At 37.6% G+C, this 20,001-nt stretch overlaps 1 protein-coding gene across 1 annotated transcript in view; it reads right to left on the bottom strand.

Annotated features, from left to right (window-relative positions):
* LOC139718498 (low-density lipoprotein receptor-related protein 2-like) overlaps window positions 1-20,001 on the bottom strand; it is a 57,725-nt gene that overhangs the window by 31,474 nt on the left and 6,250 nt on the right. The window contains exons 2-6 of the mRNA XM_071629971.1: window positions 9,611-9,739; window positions 5,913-6,044; window positions 4,502-4,618; window positions 2,265-2,390; window positions 1,387-1,512 (exon numbers count right to left, since the gene is read on the bottom strand). Of these exons, the coding sequence (XP_071486072.1) occupies window positions 1,387-1,512; window positions 2,265-2,390; window positions 4,502-4,618; window positions 5,913-6,044; window positions 9,611-9,739 (630 nt within the window). The remainder of the gene's footprint in view (window positions 1-1,386; window positions 1,513-2,264; window positions 2,391-4,501; window positions 4,619-5,912; window positions 6,045-9,610; window positions 9,740-20,001) is intronic.

The following is a 20,001-nucleotide window of genomic DNA, read 5'->3' as shown; positions in this document are numbered from 1 at the left end:
AAGATTGAAAGCAGATGACAATTCTGTGGGAAGTTCTTAGGCAAAGATACTGTACGCTGCAGTTACTTGAAATATGATGCCACTAACATTGTTCATTTATGATCAATATACCACTGCAAAGATTATGAGGTGAAAATTTGATTGATCCTGGCACAAAGCATTTTGATGTCATTTTTGATAGTATTCATTTAAAGAAATGTTTAACTCTTCATGTGCCATGGTGGAAACCGCCTGTGTGCCACGTTATTCTGAGACACCAACGTTGTCATGCTTTGAGAAAACATTCTGTTTTTCAAATCTACATTACTTCTATAGATTTCTGTTAAGCTGGACATGTATTATAGTGGGTAAAGTTGTAGAGAAAATGCCAAGCTTTGCTTTTATGTAAATTGTATGATAAATCGATGATTGTTATCTTTCAAATGACTGGTAACTAAATTACTGTAAAGGCATGACTTTTACACACAAAACAGTGATAGAAACTTAGAATTTACATGCAAATCCAGTACGGAACACCGCATGTTAGTCAATTACAACCATAAAATGCAAGCTATATGTGAGAGGAACGTCAGGGCGAAACACGCTTTCATTGTGCTGTGGCATTTGGCAATCTATCGATCGGTTTGGGTGGGTTTGTGCGTTTGAGCAGAATAAGCGAAGTTGACATGCTGTCGAACGAGTCGGACGTGCAAATGTGGCACATAAAGAGTTAACAGACCTCTGACAACACTTGCTTCCTAATATGATGAAAATGTTTGAAATGAGTGCATACGGAGCGATAAACTGGGCATGCTGATGTTTGTTGACAATTTGATAGTACATATGTAATACTGTATACTCCATTTAATTATTTCATAAGGTTTTATTTTTGTGAATTCATCGCTTCATTCCACAATCACAAATCTAACCACCAAGGAAATTGTCTGGAAGTGCCGAGTTGCAAAAAAAGAAAAAAGAAAAAGAAAAGAAACAGACTTGCTACATATATAGTGTATACACTAACTGTACATGGATTCAAGGGCACTGCACAATCAAACTGTGATAACACAAAACTAGATGCATTCTTGGGGTGCAATGCCCGACAGTGAAGCCTATAGGGTCACTAATGCCACAGAACTGTACAATCGTCCTTTAAATAAGAAATCATCCTGAATGCGGATAACACTCTGAACCACCACCACAAACCTAATCACCTCGTCATTTCACTACAACAGACCTATCTTTAGAATTCATCATTTCATCTGTATTCATTCAACATCAGGACTTACCAAGAAATATTGCAAGCAGATGAACAAACAAACAAACAAACAAACAAATGCCAGTAAACAAACACTCAACCTCTATTGTGGAGATAATGATTACTTTGCAAGCAATTTTGGCACTCACCGCAGAACAGTGGCTCCTCGTCGGAATTGTCCCCACAGTCGTTGCTTCCATCACACAGCCACTGAGAGAACACACAGATGTTGTTGTCCGGGCAAGAAATGTAGTTTTCTGGACATTCTCTTGGTGCTGCAGGGGAAAGAAAAGTCAAAGGTCCAAAGATCATATTTGGACGAGAGGAGAAGTCCAAAAAACATATCAGTGAAAGTTTGAATAGAACTGAAAATATCACTGATGCATTAACACAATCCATGTGAGACGTATTAACATCAAAGATGTTGTCTAAAGGAAATGTCCATATGGCTGTTAACCCGTTGAGGACGAGTCCCGAGAATACTCAGGTAGGTGTCTATGAGAAATGCATGTTACAGCAAAATCAGTCCGTCCTCAACAGGTTAAGGTCATTGCATTTTATTTCTGTACTGATCTTTATCCAGAGATCTCTTTATTTGTCCTTGGTGGTTCTAAAAGCAACCTGCCATAAATTTGAATATTTAATGTCTTGACCCTTTGATGGATGTGCAGGCAACTCATGTAAATATTAACGTCCTCAAGGCCAGCAGTTGTCTTTACTTACATCACAATTTCGTTATAACTGAAGGGAATGTACGTTGCACCACAGATGTTACTGATGATAATTTGGGGACCTGAAGTTTAACTCTGTTCTTACAAAATTTTGTCACAAATTGAAATGGCAAAAAGTTATAATTTGTTTTCTGATTTTGTACAAATGTAATGAATCTAATCAGTTCCATCTGATCTCTCTCCAATACAAAGCTAAACAGTGAAATTCAGCGGTGCAAATTTAATAACAAGATGGCAATATCTGCAGCCAAAGTCCATATATGACGCTGTCAAGTGACATATCATGGGGTACTCACGGCAGTCTTTCTCGTCGGACGCCTGGCCATCCGGGCAGTCGGCAAAGCCATTGCAGACCCCATCGGCCGATATGCAAATACCGTTGGCGCACGTGAAACTGGTTAGCGGGTCACATGTGGGATTTTCTACACAGTGACATGAAGAAAACAAAACAAAGATGTTAACAATTATTCTGCTTCATGCAACTGGCAAATACCACTGGAGTGATAAATGTTCACTTTGATGGGGGCTTAATTGTTTGAGCATATATCACCATCACCTGTTGATTGATTTAGAAGACAAGAAAAAAAAATTGTATACTATGAATTTACACAAACAGCATGAAAGCAGTCATTTAACATTTGTTTTTAAATAGTAATAAGATATCAAATTGTCTCAAATTAACTCACTGCTTTTTTTTACAACATGGTTTTTCCTAGTATATTGCTACTGTAAACTCTGCTCTTGGAAACAACAAGTTAATCAGAGTTTCAATATAATAATGTATGTGTTGAATAAAGGCATATGGTTGTGCTTGTATGACCTAGTATCATGACTTGTGAATTGAAACCTATCCGCAGTGGTATTCCTTAAAATCATACAAACATGTTTAGGAGCTAGACTCTAGAGCTTTTAGTGATCTATCACTCAAACTAAAACGGAAATGAAGGCCCCCCCCCCCCCCCCCCCCCCAAAAAAAAAAAAAAAAAAAAAAAAAAAAACCTTTATTTTCATGGTACTGTTTGCTTTGGGGGCACTATTTTCGAGAGTCTTTACACTGCTAAATCTATACCCACTTCTTAAATTGACAACACATTTAGAACACTAAGTTCATGTTTCTCTGTCATATTGCCAGGTTTTCCGAATTTCTTTCCGTGCATTTATTCAGTTCCATCTACAGTTAATCTTTCTCCAAAATATTGTAGACGGCAAAATCTAAATGTAATGAGATGGTAACTTCTGCAGTAAGATCCCATAAGGAATCAATGAAATAACAAATCTAAAGCAGCATTAATTGATAACATGATCTTTCTAATTCAAGCTTCAAATTGAGTTCTAATGAAAGCAATGCTACTAGTTATAATTGAGCCTGAACTGCATCGACTCGATGTTGATGTTATAATGGTATTTTTACCATGCACTGCGGTCAACTCATGTTGCTGCATGTTGCTGCATACTTTTAACTGCATCAACTTATTTTGATGCAATCTGTTTACCAGGAGCTTCAGCTTCTTATCTTAGAAACTGGGTACACCTACAGTAAAGTATCACAGCAAATTGAGCTTCCACAGGTTGGCATCTAAATGATTATGGTATGATCTAAAATTAGAAGCTATCCTGTTGGGGTATCAAAATTCAAATTACAGTTGAACCTCTCGTATCCGGACAAGTCGGGACCGGGGCTCATCCGGATAAGGGATTTGGCCGGATACGGGAGACTCAATGCTTTATACATGTACATGTACATACACATGTACTGATGTAGCCCATTGTAGTACCACATGTAGTAATGTGTATACTGCAACCTTTTCATTGTTACACTCAGTAACAGACCCCAAAATAGAGGTTCGTGTTTGCAAGAATGAAATCATTTTCTTTTATAAATTCTTGGGATGATTTACCTAATAATTATTAAGAAATGTACCAAGTATATGTAATTCATGTGTGTTTGTGTAGGAGTTCTCAAGGAGTTGGGAATCCCCCTTTCCTCCTGTAATTATTAAAAAAAGATAAAAAAATCACGGCGAGATTGCATCCGGATAATAGAGAGATCCGGATAAAGGGAGGCCGGATAACAGAGGTTCAACTGTACATTGCTATTGCCATCAGCAGGTCCACAGAAATGTACCTTGTCATGATGCCATGCAAAATCTTGATCCATTCATATGACATTATTGGTGAGCACTGTTGAGTCAGCACACCCTTCAGAAAAGTCCCAGTAAAAGGGCTATAAATCACATTTCAATGTTCAAACACTGTGGGAATATCCTTGGAAGACAGCTGAAAATTACTGACACTCAAATATGAATTCACTTTGTGTAGTCATGCATGGTATTTGATAATTGAAAGAAGTGGCTGCACAATGAACATTCTTTTCATTAAAAGACATTCAATGGAACATAGTAAAATACCATTAAGAGCAGTGTTGTGTGTCTATATAGACTAAATATAGCAAAGAGAATTTGTCGCATTTGTTTGCTTGACAGTTCATAAAGATTGTCACACGAAAAACAAAGCAAAACATGATGTACAGTACCACAGTTTTCTTCATCACTGTTGTCCAGACAGTCATCAAAGAAGTCACACTGGAACTGCTGGAAGATACAGCGCCCGTTGGAACATGTGAACTGATCGCTGGCACACTGGTGATTGTCTGCAATTTGATCAAGACAGCAAGTATTTGGTCAAAAATGTGGTAAATCTGGTCACTCATTGATATGCACATTATGAATCATTTCTGTTCATTTTCAACTCTGAAACACCTTTCATAGATAGCTTTATAGACTCTAGAATGACAAAATGTTAGAGAATAATGGTATGGTACAGTAGTGGTAGCATATTGTACTGTGCACATTGCAGTTCCATTTTAGTTGTTGAAAACATTGCTAAATTGTGCCTTTTAATTTCTCAGAACTGTCTGTGACTTTTGTTTGAGCTTACAATAAACAGCAATGATATCCTGAGTGATGTAGATATGAGGATTTCAATTTTAAGGTTTATCTGAAAAGCTACCATCTTTTCCTTAATTTCTTAAAATTCCAAATTTACAAAGTTTACCTGGTTCTTAAACAGCCAGCTACAGTACAGAAGATTGAAATAAAGGTTCTGCTGTTTCTCTTAAACATGCATGATTTTGTGCAGATTTAATGCTATCAGTTCCATCTCATCTTTCTCTGAGTCTGGGTGTGGGATAAAATTCAAAAATTGCCCACTGAAGACCCAGAAGTCAAGATGGTTATGAGTATTTCTCCCACTGAAATTAATCCCTGGGATCATATGGGGACACGTACGACAGTCTGTTCATAGAGTACCAAAGTGTTATGTCACAGCCATTCATCACCATTGGTCCATGGAAAATGGTTCTTAACCAGTTGAAGACGAGTCCCAAGAATACTTGGGCAGCCAGAAATCTATGAGAAATGCATTTTATGCTAGTCTAGCTAACTAGCAAAATCACTCCGTCCTCATCAACGGGTTAACAACCTCACCTAGCCTAGCGTTAGCATGTATACCAGTACAACTGTCGGCCTACCGGTAAACTTCACTCTTCAAGTCTTTTGACTTACTGAAGTTACTGGGCGTCATAACACTAACACATTTGTTAACAGTTGGCCAGGTAATTCAGTGAGAACAATTATGAACTGAATTCATGGCCAGTTTGCAACGTGGCCATACAGTATTGTCGCCAATGCAATGCAAACTCTATTTGTGGTAAAGTTCTATACACAGCCCAGTCGCTGTAAGGCGTCGGGACACAGGTCGGGCTATGCATTTGACATCATCAAACATCATGAACATAGAGATCAAACTCGGTCACAATTATCAGGCAAAAACCTAAACTTTCAAAGGATAGGCAATATTAAATAGCAATAATTGTGGCAACTTAATGTAGCGTTCAGTTCTGCCAACTGGCGCTCACGTAACAACAAAAAGAGAAAAAGACTCACAGCAATAGTTTTCAGCCTCATCAGAGCCATCCATACAGTTTCTCACCACATCACAGGCCTGGAATATCGGGATACAGTTTCCCAGGTCCGCGCACGTGAATTCAGTGGTTGGGTCACATGACGACTGATCAGCTGTTTATGGTGCCGCAGCAAAAAGAGGGGAAAAAGCGAACAAATCATGTTTTGGCTAGTTTACAATCATACAACAATGACTCTGAGTTATACCCTTGGTTTTAATAGCTCTCCAAAAGAAATGAAACGCATCTTTATACTCGAACCACAAACTAATTTGTTTTTTTGTTTTGTTTTATTTTGCTTTTGTTTTTGCATTCATTGTAATTGTTTTGATCGTGTTCTTGGGATCGCACTTTCAGACAGTCAAAATACGACTACCGTTAGGCCTACATACACACCCTGGAACGAGGACTCAGAGGAAGAAGTGATTTTATCACTGTCCTGGAAATCGATATGATCGATATTTTATCGAGTAGACGAGTACGATAGGAAAATATTATTGCAATTTAATACAGTAAGTACCGTATTCGATTTCCCACATGGACCTATTTAACTACCACCGGATAGGGCGCAACTAGAGATCAGTGATGACTATAAAATGGTATGGAAACGCCAAAAAAAAAAAACGTAGAAACGCCCACTAACTGTAGAAATACATCAACCGCCGGCATAAATGTAGAAAACATCGCCCACAATATTGTAGAAAATGTCAGTAGAAAATGTCAACCATGAATTTAATGTAAGAACAGGCTATAGCGCCAAATAATGTCGAAATCGAGGCCCACTTTGATGTAGTAACGAAGTTGAATACATAATTGCAACCACAAATGCAGAAATTATGTTGACAGAGCTCTTTGTGGTTTATTTTCGGCTGTAGTAGGCCTACATAATATACAAACGGCGAGTTCTATGTTGGGGGTACAGAACACGAATCCTAGCAACAGCAAAACAAAACTTTAATTTTATAACTGCTCTTTAGTACAAGACACCCCATGAAGTAATTTATATCGAAATTCTCTATGATCTCCGACAAGTTTTGAGGCTCTAGGTCAGTAAAAATGTCTCCAAATAGGTCTACTTTTCTTCCCAGGAAAAATCACATTTCTGATGGTCATCTCTAATAGGCATATCTATCAAAGCAATACAGATTTTACAAAACACATAAAAAATGTGTATAAATCTTCCTCGATTGCGCAATTTATAAGTAATATCTTTGATGATTAAAAACTTAACGAGGAAACAGTCAGGTCTACATCCAACAGTGTAGTCTTCAATAGAAATACCTCTCCAGGCCTGCATATACACGACCGTATTCGTACTATTAAGGTGGAGTACAGTTAATTCTGAGTATACCGACAGAACCGAAATAGAAACAGAAGCTTGCGGACCGGGGGGGGGGGGGGGGGGGAAGAGAAATGTTTTTGTAATCAAGCATTGTATCTACTTCATACAAATTGCATACAATACCATAATATTTCACACACATATGGAAAGGTTTTTGGCCAAAAGTCTACTAAAATCATTCTACAGCTGAGAGTGCACGCTGCCCGCACACACAGAACGCCAAGGTGCACGCTTTGAATTATTCATGAGCCTACACGGTCTGCCACACACGTCGTGCACACAGCAGTGATACGGACTGGTCCATTGTCGAATATGGGTAAAATGCTGCAGAAACAACATAGGGGCAGTCATAAACATAGCATTATATGGGTTAAATCTACATTGACAACATGAATTACATGCCTTTCATGAAATTGTTTACATTATCTGCTTTTTAACTGACCACACACTCACACACACACACACACACATATACGCGCACACTCACTGAGGTATCAATCTTATATTGCTGACAGACGTCGCTTTCTGGTCATGTGCAGCAACTTCAGTAAATTAATAGCAAAACCCAAGTACACTCTATAAGATGCACAAATAGAAACTGAAAGCTGATGTAGTGTAGATTCACAATCATGTTGGAATGTTGACCACTGCAAGTTCCACCGGCACTGCACTGCACTGTGCTTCATGCTCCACTCGTTGTTACCTGGGCACGTTCACCCCCATTACACAATGGTGCACTCTGCGTATATGCGCTTGCCGAGAAAGATATGATCATCGAACATCATCGAAGAAGAAAATTCCCGTTTTCTATATCTTCTCAGCAACATATAAAGTCATAACTGGTACAGTAGGTGGTCAGTTAATACAAGGGTTCACCGCTGACTTCAGGAAACTTAGAAATGAGAAATACATATCCAATTTACGTTATAACTCACGGTATATGAAATCATAACTCGTCCAAATGCAGCCACAAATAAACAGTGACGTCATGTTTCATATGATAATGAGCTTCTCTGAGTCGCTGATTGTGATTGGATTGAGGACGGGACCTTCTCAGTTTTTTGCCAATTCCGACAAGACCTACAATCCAATCACAATGAGTTTGACATATATGATAGAGAATTTTTTGGCGCGTAATATGGTAGAAGCCACAGCTTCATGTGCCATTCGGTTGCGGAGATACAGCCTTTCAAATAGGGAGGTATCACTGCATCACACGGCGAACACTTCAGGAAGTGTGTACAATCCTATGGGGCAGTTATTCTGAAGTGAACTCACAAAGCTGTTTTTGAGCAGCCAGTCCGACGTTATTAGAAGTCCATTTATCTTCTAATTTTAGTATTCTACAGAAAAATGTCCTAAGACTAGAAAACCGCTAGCCACAAGTCCACGGACATTACTTACTTTATGATATTTTTCCATTAATGACAGTAAGTCGGGTTTTGCTTGTGCGTCTCCATAGGTTATAACACAGGGTGCGCGCGCGCGTGTTCTGTGTGTATTAAAAGAGACAACCTTTCCATATGGTACACAAACAGACACACACACACACACATGCACGCACTCGTACACAGCATATTTTACGTTAGTTTACATGTCTGTCAACAAAAGCAAATAAACAATTTACCGTTTAAGTGTTTAAGTTACCTGTGGGCGACTTTTGCGAATTATTTCTACATTCGTGGGCGTTTCTACATTTTGTGAGAGCTGTCTAATTTCTACATTTGTGGGCAATTTTTCTACATTCGTGGCTGATGTATATCTACATTAGTTGGCGTTTATAGGTTCAAAGGCGGAATTCAGGGAGGCTCAGAACACGCGCCACGCCCAGTGCCCGGAGGAAAGCTTGAGCCCAGTTCGTGAGCACTTGAGTGGTAGCCTCGCCTATTCAAGGCTCCGGTGAATCTAACGTGACATCGTGGGTTCGATTCCCGGCTGGTGTGTATATACTGTAGCTTAGGTCATTAGACAAATTATATCTTCGGTAAAATTTCCCCACACCTATCACGATCAGTAGGCCTTGATAAAACGCTGGGGTGAAAATAATCTTTGGGCCATCTGATAAAAAAGAAAAGAAAGCTGTCTGCAATGGTTGCAGTAAACAGGAAATCATTGACTGCCAATAGACCTATAATTTTGATTGAATATTTTCCACCCTGTGGAATCCTTCCTCAATTAAATAGTCCTTAGACCTTGGAGAAGACAGAGGTTTTCATGGTGACATAAAAGGATGAGGTAGGCCCTACATTGTTAACCAATGCTGTTCCAAGTTAAGTTCCAATACCCCTTTTGACAACAAAATTCTCATAGAATATCAATGAATACGTTTGAGTACTCACGGACGCAAACTCTGTTGTCGTTTGCTAACGTCTGATTGGCTGATGGGCATGAACACGTGACCCCGGCAAGTCCAGGACGAGATGTGCATATATCGCTGCAGCCACCGTTAAAGTTGTCGCATGTTGGAACTTCATATAAACAGTAAGTATGGTTGAGAGTTATGCTTCTATTTAGTGGTTGCAAAACAAATCTGACACTGATCAACATATTAAAACGAACAGAACAATCACAAATTTACATTATTTGATATTCACATTTTCACAATAAAGGCGAGCAAAATATGTTCTACATACGTTCACATCACTCTTATTCATTTTTTTTAAATTGAAGTGGTTTATTGATCAAAAAAACAACAACACAATAAAACATAGCAGCCAGCAGGCTGAATTGCTGTTTATTCTTTACAATTATTCAAAATTACACTGGTTAACACACTGAAAACTCTGAGGAATAAATATAAAACAATTTATAACATATGGACTTAACCATTATGTACAAGCTAAAATTGATTAAATGTGAAAACATTAGATACACAGAAAAATGAAACATAAATCTGGCTTCTGACTTCCTTTCATGTTTTAGAATAGCAACAAAAAAAATCATTCTCATTGTGATATAAACCAAAATGTAAAAAAAAAAATGTCATTCACTTCATCTTATAACCCTTCCCTTTCATGCATGCTTTCTGCATTAGTTGTGTAACAAAACTTAGCAAAAATAGCATAAAAATGAGTAAAGATGAAGGAAGAGTAAAAGAATAGACAATGGAAGTGTGAGAGTAGTAGAGGGGAGAGAGAAGTGAGAGAGAGGGGAAGTACAAAAATGATTGACAGGTATAGAAGGAGTAATGAATGAAAGCGCGAGAAGAAAGAAAGAGGGATAAAAAGAATTAAAAGCAAATCTTATTTGGATATCGGGGGGGGGGGGCTTAAAATAATGTAGTGTGTAGATGTCCAGTTATACCTTCATTCATTATTCATTTCTCTTCTTTTATCTATTTTTTTTTTTGGGGGGGTCGTTTTCTGTAAGAGGCATAGTAGTTCAAAATCATGAAAAATAAGAAAAGATAAAAGATTAGCGAAAGAATTCAGAGAGAGGGGGGGGGGACTTTTAGGAGAGATACGAAAAACAAACTAACTACCATTTATGGGCTTGAGTTGGCAGGGGAATTGTTTTATAAAAAACAAACAAACACGTCATCAACGCATGCTTCAGACCCGATGAAACATTATAGGGCCTAAACGCAGTGTGTCTCTTATTTCATGTAATACCGTAACGGGTAATGAAACTGGAGATAATTAGCATCACTGCAACAAAATGGCCAAAATACGAACATGGATATAGATGTCAGACAATAAGTAATTACTCCCTAGAGTGCCCTAGTGTAGTATCTACTCTCGAGAGATGCGATTTTGGTTTTTTTTTTTCATCATTAAAGCCATTAAGACTAATGGACATCTGTCTCTCGAAGTGTAAGACTTCACTATGGTGATTATACCCATAACATTTAAAAATACACATCACTTTTCTCTCACAATATCCAAAGCACCGTCTAAATCGTGCTGGTTGTATATATATATATATGTATATATATATATATATATATATATATATATATATATATAAACATATAATATATAATACATATATATGATATATATCTTTATTATGATGCAATAGTCAGGAGTAGAATAAAAATGCTGCCATGCTGGCAATTACTACAATAAGTACTGCTATTGCTATACTTAAGGCCTATACTCTTAATACTATAGTATTGGACAGTTGGTACGTACCAGAGTCCAGCATACTACTTCTTCTACTACTCCACCAAGTACTGCTATTATACTATTGACATCCACTACTACATATGTAGTAGTACTACTACTACTACTACTACTACTACTACTTCTACTACTACTACTACTACTACTACTTCTACTGTATTCTATGTAATATGCATGATAGTATGTTGACAATGTATACCAATAACGCTCTTCTGTACTCCGTTTCCAAATAAACGATTAAAGCATGGTGAATTGAACCCATTTTTGAATATACTCATAACCAATGCAATATGATTATAGGTTAAGAAGTAAAAAATAATGCTGCTGTTGATGGTGATGATAATGGTGATGATGATGATATGGTAATGATACTACTACTATACACTATAATACTACTGCTACTACTACTGGTAGTACTCCTACAACAACAACAACAACAACAACAACAACTACTACTACTACTACTAATAATAATAATAATAATGATAATAATAATAACAACAATAATGATAATACCATTTATACTTATCATAATAAATACAACAACGAATGGCGCCTTTCCATTAGCTCAGAGATTCTTACAGCGTTATGGCTAATATGTGTAATCAAAGTTGTTGTTGTTGTTTTTTTTTTAGCAATCATGCATCGCGTTTAATTTCTGTCAGTGTTTGGAACGAGGATATACTTATATTCTTTTAAAACATCCCTCACTACATCATACCCACTTTTGTTACAAACTTTCATGTGTGCTCGTTGTCAACGCCAATGGAGAGTTCACCCTTTTTAAAGTATACAGAACGTATGCTAAAGCTAGGTAACAGGTATAGAATGATCACGCATATAATTCTTAGGACGTTTGTTTAGACAGGAAATCCAGGAAAAACTCCTTTTTTATTATCAAGTCCTAATTTCTGATCTCTGTAAAGGAAAGTGAAGCTCAAGTATAAATGTTACTAAGTGAAACCCATCAATATTAGTAGAACACATCAATGAAATTTTGAGGACAATCGGACAATCAAAAGTTATGAATTTTTAAAGTTTCGGTGTCGTCATCGCTGAATAAAGAGACTGCTACATTTCATGACGTCATTATTGTCAGCAACGTACAGAAAATATTCTAGGAGAATTTCACAAAATTACATTTTCCATGAAAAGTACACTGACTTGTTACTGCCATATTCTAAGCAGGGTAATATCACTGACTTGTTCTATACTAATATTGCTGCTTTCGCTCAGTCCAAATTTATATTTAGGTCTTGGTTTTCTTTAATAGCATATCTTCTTTAATTAAAAAAAAAACCAACAACAACATGGGAACAGATTCGTGAAGACTTTTGGACAAACTAGTGACACCTTTAGATTTCCTGCAGATAAAATGCTTTAAATTTGTTTAATAAAAAACAAACAAACAAACAAACAACCTTGCCATTATCGATCACAAACGTTTATAATGAGATGTTGCAATAAAGACAACTCGACTAAAGCATTCTACTATGAATTAGAATGATCTTTGTTTGAGAGTTCATTTTGTAAATAGTATATAATTTTAACTGGCTCGAAACACAAGATGGATGTCACAAGGATTTCCTTGATTAAAAAGTTTGGGTTGTTTTTCAGCGCAACCTGAAGCCATAGAGATGATTAGGGTTTTTTGCGTTGCTGACTCCTGGCTTCGTGACAAACAGCGAATCGATAAAAGACGCATAGGCGTTGTATTTTTGCTTAAATTATCCAAAGAATGTATGCATGTGGAGTATACTCGGAATGTTGATCATAATAATCTGCGTCTTCTGAGTGCAAGGTAAAATGAAGTGTCGTGCGAGATATCAACGCAAATGAAACTACATTATGTAATAGCAGAGACACAGCCTATTGTATGGTATAGTTAACGGATATTGCTTCCGTTTGTCAATCTTCCATCGCACTTCCTCTATACCCTCAGTAGAGAATCTATGTGTGTGTATGTGTGCATGTTTTACCCAGAATATGCCACATGGTTATAATTTCATCCCGTGTTATGATTTCACGCAGGTCTGTTTAGATACTAGAAAAAGTCAGTATCCTTCTTGATTAGTATGTATAGGAATGGAGAAACCACGTGATTGTTTTTGTCATAAAAAGGGTGTGCAAAGCCAAGTGCTAAGCTGTACAGGCAGTAGTAGAACAAAATCCTCAAAGAGTACGAGTTTGTGCACCAGCCTTGGACTTCTGTCTTGCTCTCTATTGAGGATGCTCAGCAAATTTCTTCAGAGAAGCAATTAAGGTCTGATCTTTCCTATCTGGGAGATTTAGCTGTCAAATTCCTCAGGCAAAGGCACACAGTGCTCTTTTACCGGCTGTTCTGGCGCCGCTTTCTAGATTTTTTTTTTCTCTCCCGTCGTTTTGACACCGTTGAGTATCCTCAGGCATGGTAAACATTTATACCTTCTCGTTCGAGTTCGACACGCACAATCATAGCTTTGCAAATCCACATCCTACATTATAGGCCTCCTATATATACCCTCCACTGCTTCAGTCCACAAAATGTCGCACAGACAGCCCGCATAGCACCGCGCATTGTGAATACACGGTCTTGATTTGAATAACAAGGACAGTGAGCTGCTTAAATCACAGGCAAAGAAAAGTTGCATAACAATCACCCCAACCCCATTTTGTTCCGATGTTGCCCTTCTTAAAATGTAGGTATATAGCCTTGTGGTGATGCTCCTGTTGATGTTGTTGTTCTAAATACGGTATGCGTGGGTCGAGATTCAATGGACTACATAAGACGTTTAGGCGCTTGCATTCTCAGGCGATGTGCATTGATGCACAAATTGACTGTATAGGCTGGGTGATGGCGACAAGTTAAAGAGAAAAAGAGAGACAGGGGCAGAAAAAAAGAAGAGGAAGAGAGGATAGAACTTTTTGTGACTCACTTTGTGTAAGAAATTTACACTATTATTTTCCGAGAAAATATTGCACACAAAAAGACACTCTAAACGTGAGGTCTTGCTGAGTCAATCTTATAGACGAACTTCCACTGGCTTAAAAGATTAGTTCATCATGTTTATATCAAAATAGCTGAGTCGTTTTGACAGCGTTAACTACACAATTTGAAGTAAGGACAGTGATGCAGGCCTGTACTTTGATAAAACGGCATCAACAAGTTCCTGTAATTTTGCTGGACATGCGCCATCATTTTTTTTTTTTTTGGGGGGGGGGGGGGTCCTTGATGTGCACCACCGTCATAAACATTGGAAGTATATGTCAGTATTCATTTTTTTTTTCTTTCGGGGTTGGAGATGTTGAATCTTCTTACCAGCTAGCTTTCTACGCGGTATAACGTATGTGATATACATGTATCTTTTATTATAAGGCGGAATACATCTATTGATCAAGTAGGCTCTTTTGGTAAAAAAACAAATTAATTTGATAGTCCCACACATTAGTTTTGATGAATTGGGGTTTTGCATACCACTGTGATACGTACGTTTTACATCGTCCACCGATGTAATTATGATGTAATCCTTTCTTTCTTTGCAATTATATTATGTAGCAGAAGCTGACTGATGAAGTCGAAGACCTTTGCGTGGACGGTAACTATATTACAATTCCCAGTAAAATTATCACATGTAAAAAGTGAAAGTACTGCGCGAATAACTCGGCCAGGATTGTCGGACCGTTAATTATGACCACTGGACCGGGTCCGAAAGTGGGTGTAGGACCAGGAGAAAAGACCCGAGTTCATTGTGGCGGACTGCGCGACAGACATTCCATTCCCGTTACTCTAATTGCGGGTCTGGGTAACCTGTTCCGTTGTAGTGCACCATAACTTGTATTATACACATTAAAAGTAAACGGGTTCTTGATAGTCTGAACAACTCTAAACGCCTTCATTCACATCACATTGTGTCGATGAACACGCTTTTACAGATTTTTTTTTCTTTTTTATGTTGTTGTTGTTGATTTTTTTTTACTAATATCCATAATCGTCAGGGTTCCTTATGTCTCTGTAACCCCGCTGAAATTCGAAAACAGAACTGTGTAAGGAATCAAAAGGTACACTGCAATGTATGTCATGGGCGAGGGGTAGAGTTGCGGTTATGAAAATTGTTTGTTCATTTCCATCTAAGAAGATGGCTGGATAGCCCATATTCAGCTACGTTAAGCTGGTCTTCCATGGGGTCCAGTTGGATGTGAGGTGGGACCACTTCACAGGGTTAAACACCCTGCTCTTTGCGATGGATGAATGAAGTGGGATCTTTTGCGTGCATGAGTTGTGACTCTCTCATACACGGGACCTCCATTTTATGTCCTATCCGAGGGACAAAATGGTTATGTGTGAAGTTAAGTCCAGGTATATATGGTTATACTTAGGAAAATTGTGATTGAATCCCTCTCTGTTTCATAGTCTCTCTAATTTAGTTTTCTTCTAGGCTTACAAGCCAAACGTACTATTGGACAATTATCGTTGTAAGCATGTGCCAGTGTCAACCATTCAATGTAATAGGAGACTTCAGTACACATACTTGTTTTAGACAACCCTGCAACCTATAACCAGTTCTCCATTATGAAGGAAATCAGCAAAGAAGAAGGAGTTACGACCACATGAAACTCTATTTTTTCATTACTTGTAAAGAAGAGTCACCTACCTATTGATTGCCTATTTATGGATACCTATGGATGATTCTGAACGCAGGCTTTAAGCCTCTACATTCATTTAGTTGGCTTTAAGTTGGCTGGATCATGACCAGGTGGACATGGCGTCAAACCTAAAACTTGATAGGTTCGTTTTTCCAAAACTTGTTCAGACCAGTTTCAAAGTTGTAAACACTGGTGCATCTTTTAGGTTTTTGTTAAACCATTCCATTTTTTTTCTAAACCCTTATAAAACGATTGGGAAAGAGTTCCTTATGTCCCCCCCCCCACTACCTAACTACCCACTAACCCCACTATACCCACTAACCTTTATTTAGTTTATTATTAGTAAAAAAAAAAGTGATTTATTTATTTTGTGCAAATTAGTGGGGGATAATAATAAACTAAATAAAGGTTAGTGGGTAGTGGGGTTAAAGGTAGTTAGGTAGTGGGGGGGGGGGACATAAGGAACTCTTTCCAACGAGGATTGTGTGTGTATGTGTGTGTGTGTGTGTGTGTGTGTGTATGTGAGTAGTGGTACGTGATCTAAAAATAAACATTTTTTTAATCATGTCCTCTTGTGTATTCATTTGTAAGACCTATATAAGCACTACGTTTTTTATCAAATTTTAAATTCTGTGTTGCTGTTACTATTACGAACAAGATGCATAAGACCATTAGCTATATAGCATGGCGTCTTCGACATTCAGAACCCTTAAAGTGTGCTGAATTCTATCCTTTCTTTTGATAGTCATGTGGTCATTAGAATGACTTTAATCCATCCATCTTACATACCGGTATTCAAAAGTGAATGATTACACAACACCTTCTGCATCACTTGCATTGTACGGTATGATTTGCAGAGAAGACCCCGTGGACCTACATGTATATACTCCTGAGACCGGTGTAGAGCTTACATTTTGGTTTAATTTGTACTATGTTCTCATGCTGCAAGTGAAGAAGAAAATATAAGAATATTTTGCTGTGTATTATCGATTGTTACTATTTGAATAATTCGATTTCAAATGTTTAAAGCACATGATATATTCAGAACTTTAAGATGCAAATATTTGCTTCTATCCTCCATGTGATAATTCAGTTACTTTTACAGATTTGAGACAGGAGAATACTGTAAGTTAGTCAGAGAAAAAATATTAAGATAAAAAAGCTTAAAAATCGACATTTTACCATGTGGAAACATTATTTTGTTTTCATTAATCTGTTCCTGACTAAGATCAGGTGGAGTTTAGGCTTGCGAATGATGATGAACAGGGGTCAATAATAATAAGACAATCATGTCTACCTCATCATTACGAGTATACATACACCGATAGCGAACATTTTATATATTTTTTTCCTCTGGCTTATTCATCGAGGTATGCAAGGTCTTTTAAGATCGAAACATGAAGTATGAAGCACTCAGTCGTCTCTTAAGTACAATATATCACCAGCAGAGAAAATAAGTCAATAATAATAAGACAATCATGTCTACCTCATCATTACGAGTATACATACACCGATAGCGAACATTTTATATATTTTTTTCCTCTGGCTTATTCATCGAGGTATGCAAGGTCTTTTAAGATCGAAACATGAAGTATGAAGCACTCAGTCGTCTCTTAAGTACAATATATCACCAGCAGAGAAATACATGCCGCAAAACACCGATATCACTCGTACCTCTTCCGTCTGGGGGACATCACACTGTAGCTTTCTCACAATCATGTAGATGATAACTTACTACTTACTGTAGTACTCATCTTGACAAGAAAAAAATATATATGCACTTACCTTGAGCATGTGTAAGATATACGGATATAGTTGATAAAAAGAGGAAGAAACTGGTTGATTTTCGATGCCGTATGTGCGCCATCTTTACATCACCTCGCACCGATGCCGCTTTCTCGGTCGGGACTTATCGAATTTCACTATCTTGAATAACAGTCCGTGCTGGTCAGTATGCTGGCGTGTACCTATACCTCGAGAAACCAGTGTAGCATGGGGGTTGTACTGAAAGGAGCGTAAAAAAGGCATCCATTCGTGCAGATTGCACGGAGCAAGGGGGAGAAGGCCCGAGAGAAAGGAGATCAAGTATGGAGGTTTCTTGGCTATTGAAAAGAATCACTAGAGCATCGATTGTCGCTTTTCTTCTCACTCTGTGATGCACTACTTTGGCGAGCTTACGTCACCGCCACCAATCCGAGCAGAGCTGCCTTTTCATTTCACAATTGTCTAAAACAGGAAAAACAAAACAAAACAAAACAAAGCAAAGCCCCGCCTGCTTCTGTTCCAGCTAAAACCTTGGCGTTTCTCCCATTATGACGGTATAAGTGCGTCAGATGGGGCATGGGCGTTCCCAGATGGTATCGCGGAGCCAGTATGCGTTCACTTTCCGTCAAGACCGTTACACTATTTAACAGGTTGTTTGGTCACAACCTGACAATCATCTAGAACATAACGCCCGTTAAACTTGAAATACAGCCAGATCCATAGGTAAACAACGTAAGTGTGCCTAGTGTGTATGTATATATAATGTATGTATATGGTCAAATCTGTATTGCGGCCACCTGTCTATAACGGCCAATGTTTTCATCTCCCTCGGGTGAATGCTATAGAGAGGCATATATATATATATGTATATATATATATATATATATATACACATATAATATAGATAGATTGATTGATAGATAGATAGATACATACATACATACATACACACACACATATATATATATATATATATATATATATACATACATACGTATATTCATAGCCACACATCACAGAATATTAATATAACTTGAACGACCATGTTTTTGCTGAATGATATAGGGTTGAACTCTATCATTATTATGTTCCTGGACCATGATAACAAGGACTGAAGGAAAAGCTGGTGGCACTCCACGAACATCATCAGCTTCATGAACGCCTCCTTCAAAAATCTCATAACAGAAGTTTAAGTCAACGGCCAGTGTCAGTAGCATATAAGTGATGTAATCACTTACTATTTTGCTGGTAAGCATCATCAAAACAAAATAGAATACATCAGTTTATGTTGACTTGTGGAAACAAAAATAAAACAGTACATCTCCTCAAAACAACTGAAACCTGCTTTTGGCTACCACTATTTTAAACCACTCTCAATTTTAAAAAATACATTATAAATCCTGCAACAACAAAAAAAAAAAAAGAGGAGAATTTGATAAGGAAATTAGTTTTATATTTCATGAGAACTTCATATTTGTTTATTCTTCATAACAAAAGTTGCTTCATTTTTGTATCAGCTTTCCTGTGGAACCCTTTGTAATCAAAGAGGTACATTGTAGAAAAAGTCTATGAATTAATTAGGGTTATGCATATATAAGTAAGTTGTTATAATGCTTAAAAAAGACAAAGCCCAAGGGAACCAGCGTTACTGTCATGGGCATAAAACTTTGTAGGAAGACTCAACTTAACGGGACCCCTTCCACGGCAATAAAACATTGATGTGTGTTGGAGAGGAGAAACGGGTTTGTCTTTCATCCTGTCCCGTTAAGGAGCAAATAACTACTGCATTTTACCTTCCAAAATGAATACCCACTATATGATTATTTCCAAATTTTACTAGAGAGAGGTCATGCCCTGGTACAGTTTTTGTTTATCCTTTTTTTCCCACAAAAACTCAACATGTAGCCTCCACAAAATGATAAGGTTATAATACACTTTCTAACCCGTCTACGGCACCAGACCTGTATCGGTCTCGTGCACTCACATGATTCCATGTATCCTCTTGGGGTGGCACTATTACGCAACGACAAATCTCGACATCCACATTTCGATTTGGCTGCACCTGCTGCAGGATCTACACCTCACCTTTCGGGAGTGCACAAACTGCCTCTACTCATCATTTCCATATAGCTTCATTACTTACTTTTTTGTTTTTGCCAACCTTTTTTTTTCTGTTTCTTTTTTTTTTTCATATAAACAATATACAAAATAGTTTATTA

The sequence above is a fragment of the Diadema antillarum genome, unplaced genomic scaffold (assembly GCF_040938485.1).
Source record: "Diadema antillarum isolate AM-2024a unplaced genomic scaffold, OU_Dant_1.0 scf00000095, whole genome shotgun sequence".
In the NCBI taxonomy this organism is placed as follows: domain Eukaryota; kingdom Metazoa; phylum Echinodermata; class Echinoidea; order Diadematoida; family Diadematidae; genus Diadema; species Diadema antillarum.
Note: the sequence above shows the minus strand (reverse complement) of the source record. Positions and strands in the feature narration are given on the sequence as shown.